The sequence below is a fragment of the Sabethes cyaneus genome, chromosome 3, assembly GCF_943734655.1.
Source record: "Sabethes cyaneus chromosome 3, idSabCyanKW18_F2, whole genome shotgun sequence".
Lineage (NCBI taxonomy): Eukaryota > Metazoa > Arthropoda > Insecta > Diptera > Culicidae > Sabethes > Sabethes cyaneus.
The window spans coordinates 24,742,281-24,749,021 of record NC_071355.1 but is presented as its reverse complement, the minus strand read 5'-3'; the positions used below and the strand labels follow the sequence as shown (position 1 = coordinate 24,749,021).

Here is a 6,741-nt window from a genome sequence, read left to right as displayed (position 1 = left end):
GTGCTCAAAGATTTATAGTACAGTATGGACAGTCTTCACTATCGGCACTTCTTTGGCTCACAAAAACCAAACATCGGTGCGCTATCTTTTGGCTGACCATCAGATAGACTACAGTTTTTCACAGTACCGTTAGCTCCCAAGATCCCAGGTTGTTTTTTTTTATTCGATGCCATTGATTCACGAAATTTTTAGCTAAAGCACAAAAATCCAGTTTAAAATATTGGGTTTATTATGCAAGATAAATTAAATGTTTGCATAATAAAGCAATTTAGTGTCCTACAAAAACACTCTCACTGCATAGAAAATACTGTCGATCAAAAGACCCTCGCTTCAAATTACTAGTTTCTGAAACAATCCATTTGTGCTAAGCACACAGCTCGACTTTGCAAACGAAAATAGCATTCAAACAGAGATTGATTGATGGCTGATCGTAAAGGCGCAAACTGATAGGCCATTGTAATTTCCCAACCCAATTGAGCGCTACAATAAAGAGTGAAAAAAAGAACGGATGGGGGTTGTTCGATATTCCGCACGCAAAGGTCTTTCCGACCGACTCACTGTAGAATAGTGAGCAAAGTCTGAAAACAATCAGCACAAATGGCCGGTATTAAACGCTCGCAGCACGCCATATACCATCGCATCGCCATCGCCATTGCCGTCGTCGTAGCCGTCACCCAGAGACCTAAAGAACTCGGAAAATGAATTACCCTATCACCGCCATCTGCACCCGTCGTGCACCTTGTGCCATCCGTCTTCGTCAGTCGGGAGTTTTTCGTCACACTCGAGTAGAAGAAGAAGAAAAAAAAAATACCTCCAACCCAACCAGCACAAATCACACAAGTGGGCTACATAATTTTATAATACCGAATAAATCACTTCTTCATCGGTCGGTCGTCGGTGTGGGGACCGGAAAAGCATTTTAGTCAGCCTGAGAGCTTTCACTCGCTAGTTCGTTTAAATTTTATCATCGTGAAAGGAGAAAGGCGGTACCTTGCTAGCTAGGTCAGGTGGTTGATACGATTTTTTCTATCCTTTTCATTGGTCGATGCCCGACTGGAGACAATTTGTTACAGAATCATACTAAAACACAAGCAAATTTACCCCGCTCAACAAAATCTCGCTACATCCGCAATAGGGAAATCGTCTGAAAGCTGACTGATAAGCTTTCTTCGGGGCGAGGCTCGAAGGAAAGGCGCCCAGGAAGGATGCCGTGAAGTGGTTAACGTTGCAAAAAAGCACGAAACTGACGGAAAGATACTTCGCTATGGTAACAAAGTGCGACATTCGAGTAAGACATCAGTTTCGCTGACGGTTCAGTATCACGGTCGGCCGGGGGTCCCCAGACTCCAGTCACCTTCCTTTCGTTGAATGGAAGGGAACGGAAGCAAAGAACAGCAACGACAGTAAAAACGCAATTCGTTTCCCTTTTCCAGGGGGTTGTTGGTGAATGACGACGACGGCGACGACGACTGAACAAGAACATCCTGCCGCGGCAGCAAACAAACAGGATGAAAAAAGAAAACCAATTCGTGCCGTGACTAATCTACCCGAAGACGGTGCGCTTAAAACTGTCTGCTTCCTGTCAGGTTAATGACTACTCGGGTGTGTGTGCTGAGAGTGTCTCATTTTTTAAGACTTAGTTGAGCTCGACTGATTTACAATATTTAATCGCCTTTCTTTTTTTCTCTTTCTTCTCCTTCTAGAACTCACCTGTGGCAGCAATCGGGTAGAAGACTACCAGATTCAGAAAGGTAAATCAGTGCATTTTTCGTGTTTCATTTGTATCAAATTAGAAGTTAATCTTTGTTGAATGATATCAAATAATATTTCTTTTAAGCGTCGTTGAGAAATTTTTGCTCGGATTTTATTGAGGAGAATTGTACTGAATATACCTTGCAGCAGAAATACTGCAGAAATACATGCTGACTAGAAAATCTGACTACGTTCTTTAGGCAATGTCAAAACAGCATATAAAATTGTATTTATTATTGACAAAAAATTGTTAGATTAGCAAAGCAGAAAATAATAACACATTTCAGAGTTTAATAAAAAATGGAAAGACAAATTCATTTGAAATAATTTGTGCGCTTTAAAATCTTGATCGTATTAATATAATTAGTCTTTCCAGGAAGTTTTAGGTAATTCAATTACATTTCTTCTGCAGGCCTAATGCACTACTTTACCAGTAAAAACGTTGCTCTGTATATGAGACACCCAGAAAATTTCTATTTAATGACCCCATTTGCTGTGCATTAAGTAAAAAAATACTAATTTGAAAGCATTTATAGTAGGAGTCATCCGCCTACTAAAATTTGCATTTAATTAAAATTTGTTCAATTTGCGCTTGGAACAAATATATTTGCACTCTGCCGAACTTCCACGTGCAAAACGACTTCAGCCTCGCTTATAAGTCCTTTTTTGCGACACTCCCTGAGCATGGGAATTTTACACGCACCAAACCGAAATGAATAAATGATGCTCCCATCTCATTTTCCACTCAACCCAAAAGTCTCGTCACCATGATCGTCCTCGTTGGTGTGGTTGATGAAATGTGATGGCGAGCGAGCTGCTAAATTGAAAGCTTACCAACCTACCCGTGTGCACCGTGGACGGTCAGCATTGCAAAGGTAAAATTTGATTCTATTTTATGAGGCCACCTGTGCAATTGGTCACGAAACAGTAAGCCCAGTAGAAGTAAGCCCCCGCAAGGAAGCTAATCCAATTGCAGCTTGTAAACCAAATGTCTACTCGTTCGGTATAACCGAATCGATAGGTGGCTGGCTGGCGATCGAAAAAGCAATATACTCCTACCGGTGGAGGTCTCTCTCTCTGTGTTTCACTCCATTCGGTGAATTTAATTTGACCCGAAAATTTCAGGAAGCCCCTTCGAGCCCGGTACTAAATTGGTAATTTTGGATTCTAGGTACCGACAACGGCTCGGTCCACCTACGAACCGATACCGACAGCAAGCGCAACAACGACCCTCTAACTCATAATTATGTTCTAATGAAATTTCGATTCTCTGAACAGTAAGTACTGGCACACTGGCAGCTGTAGTTTCGTTCTTGGTGTGAATAACGTTTTCGGTCTGGTTTCGATCGAATGAATATTTGAAATGGCTCTAATCAAATTGCGTCTAGTTCGATAGATAGTGTGATCTAGCGATTTTGATAGTTCTATCTCTTGTCTGCTAAATATAACATTTTCAACCGCAGAGAAAGTGGTAATTTTCTGGAAAAGACATGGCAAAAGTTCAATATTCCCGCAATACTAACGTATAAATCGTGTTTTGCCTGATTCATTCACAGCTACCCTAACATGTATGGAGGAAGCCAGGTATGAAATACAGTCGTACAAAAATCTAACGCAAAACATAAAACTTGCGCTGCTATTATTTAGAGTAGCTCGGGGCTACCCTACAGATTTACGTGCTAAAATTCCGGGAACGGGCCACTGAAAAGAGAAGACATTTTTCTTTCGAGCCAACCAAACTGTTGGACGTGCCAAAACTGATTCATTTATTCGTCATCAAACGTCTAACGCTGAGGTCCTACATTCTACATATCATCTGGGAAACGCGCGGTGGTTTATTACTGTAAACACGAACATTAAACCGCCGTGCTGCAATTGTGAAAAATAATAAACGCGAGGCAACCGGGAATGTTTTGTTGACTCGAAGTAGTGACGATAACTGTATCAATGATAATATGTAGGAAATCTATGTTCTGCGGGTAGGCTCGCTACATCTCCCCCCGCTTACAGAGCTGCAAGTCATCTCAGATCGAGAGGTTTTTAATCGAAGAAATAATAGGGAACCACCACGGAAGTATTTGTTTTCTTCGCTGAACTCTGTTATCGACTCCGGTCATTTCTCTATGTTTGAACGTCTACAATAAGCTACAGCTTACGCGCAACGTTTTATTAAGCTTTGTAAATACAACAATGTAACAGAAAATGTTAACAAAACTGATGACATAACGCAGAAAGAATTTGAAAAAGCAGAATCTGTTTTATACAGTATTACACAAAAATAGTCTAATCCGGGAGAATACTTTACGCTGGAAAAATATGGTCAACAACTTATAGCGGATCAACCGTGCATGAAAAAAAAACAGTGCACTATCCAAACTTTAACCAATCCACCAATGAAATTGGCGTGATTTTCAAGGATAGTCGCATTAAACACTGGTTGTGGGTACCGTTCCTCGCCAGACAAACCAAATATTCTTCCCAAGGATCACCGTGTTACTAAATTTTTGTCAGGTCTAAAGGTCAGGTCTACCATCGTCGATTCATTCACGGTAATAACGTAACTGGCGGGAATAAGCCTAGGCAGGAGTTCCACATCACTAAGCAAAGTCATCAGGGAATGTGCACATTGCTTGGTCAAAAAGTGTGCGCCCAAACCACCAGGAATGGCATCTCTACCAAGAGTGCGTTTAACCCCATACGTCTGTCCGTTCACCTTCATCGGAATCGACAGGTGGAGCGTATGGTGTGTTCGTACGAATGGTTAGACAGGAATGATCGAAACTAGATGTGAGATTAACTAATACAGGGTGTCGTGTACTGATAGTTTAATTGTCAAAACACTTGGGCGCAAACCGAGAGAGTGTGGGTTAGACTCCCACTTAGTAATTGAACTACACAATAAATTTTTGGCCCAGCATCAAAGTTTCGCAATAGCATCCAGTCTACCATTCTTCCTCACCAGACACTCCTCCATCTTTAATAAAAAATGATTTACGTTGGACCGCGACAGAGTCAAAGACAAGTAAAACAGAAAAAAATTATTTATAAGTACCAAGTAGAGACGACGTATGTGCAAAGATTTTGACAATTATTTGTAATTCTATTTTGGATTTCATACAGCGGTTTTTGGAACACGCAACTTAATACTCTTGAATATATGATTGAGATTTAACTTAATATGACAATCATCTATACTGCTTTAAATTTCACTGTCACGAGTTGTATATGAGAACACATTCGACAGCAGAACAACTTATTATTCACTTTGCTTTTACATAACCTAATCATTTTCCACTGTAAGTTTTATTTTTATTGGAGTGTTTTTAACCATTCACCATCCAATGTAAAATTAACAGGCATACAACTTAATGTGAACTTTCTATATTACAATCCTGTGTTATTTGGGCATTCACCAACACCGTCACTCAAAGGTTTTTGAAAGCTCCAGCTGCTTCCCACACAGGTGGTGCCTGGAAGTGGGTTGTCAGGTCCGTCGAAATCGCACTTACCTTACTGTCATCTTTAAAGAAACTCAACGACGAAGCTTTTGGTATCATCCTAATCGAGGCTGAATACATCGTCAATTCGCGCCCGCTCCAATATCTGCTATTAGATGCTGAAGAAAAGGAGTCGCTCAAACCGAACCACTAGCTAGTCGAGAGGACTTTTGAGAGCCTGTGAAGTACCCAACAGACGAGCGTTGAGAGAACACCGGAACAACGTACAACTTCTTCTTGGTCAATTTTAAACCCGCCGGATTTATTGTATACGAGTATACGAGTATTACCGACCCAAACCCAGTCACAATACGCGCAGGATGTTGACATTAACACCGCAGAACCGGTAACCCTTGCAATCCAATAGAAGGAACGGATATAACACCGAACAGTAACGCAGTGGACAGCGACAGCTTCTATACACTAACACTATATGACACTCACATGGTACAATTAGACAGATCACTAGTAACACAAGACGAGTAATGACGTGACCCGAAATTTGCTGAATAAAACTTATACTCAAATTTGTTATCCTAATTAAAATTGGGGATGCACACAAATTATATTATTATCGAACTAACTAAAATGTAAGTAAAACACAAAATTCAGCAAGCGGGGCCTACCACAAAAGACGTTCTTTAAGAAATTTCTTTGGTAGGGGCCTAAGGGGTGCCTTCCAAAAAAAACACACTTATATAATTGCCACCGTCAGCAGCGTAGAATCGAAGTGACTCGTGCTGTTTTAAGCAGTAGTCTCCATTCAACTCGATCTTGGGCAATTCCCCAGTCATATCGACTTCTGAGCTGATCGAGCCATCCTGCACGTGGATCCCGCTTGTTCCTGTTGCCGGTAGGTTGCTGAGAACTATTTTCATAGCATTGTCTGGAACTACCGATCTAATAATGGTTCTACAATGTTCAATGCTTCCTGCAAAGCTTCGGCGGCTACCGTAGCTTCTTAATTGTAGCGTTTTGCATTGCAATTTTCCTGGCTAGGAGTTGGCTACCTTTCGTAAAAATTGTGCCTTTCGTCTCGATACTCACTTGTCGGATCATCCCCTCAAGAGCAATGTTAAACAGCATGCAACCCTCGCTGGGTCTCGAAGGGACTCGACAGTGTCCCCGAGTTGCGCACGAAACAGACACTCGATCCTATGTAACTCTGATCAGTGCCGTCAATTTCTCTGGAAAACCGTGTTCTTGCATTACCTGCCATACAGGTGGTCTCGATTAACTGCATCGTATGCTGCTTTAAAAACAAGATCCGGAAGAATGCCTGATAGGCGGTTTTACCAGCGTTATGCCTCTCCTTTCATCCATTCCTCCGGTAGTTTCTCCTCCTACCAAATCTTGGAAATAACCCAGCGTAGAACCATTGCCAACGTTTCTGGGTCATATTTATAAAATAAAGAAATAAATAAACGTAATGTAATCTAATCTAATCTCACACTAACGCAGCCAATTCTTGAAGGTATCCTGGAAAATGACG

General features: G+C 41.2%; 1 protein-coding gene across 1 annotated transcript in view; it reads left to right on the top strand.

Moving 5' to 3' along the window:
* The first annotated feature begins 1,447 nt into the window (after positions 1–1,447).
* Positions 1,448–6,741, top strand: part of LOC128739390 (probable cytochrome P450 4d14) — a 278,111-nt gene continuing 272,817 nt past the window's right edge. Inside the window, exons 1-2 of the mRNA XM_053834873.1 lie at positions 1,448–1,586; positions 1,704–1,751. Of these exons, the coding sequence (XP_053690848.1) occupies positions 1,448–1,586; positions 1,704–1,751 (187 nt within the window). The remainder of the gene's footprint in view (positions 1,587–1,703; positions 1,752–6,741) is intronic.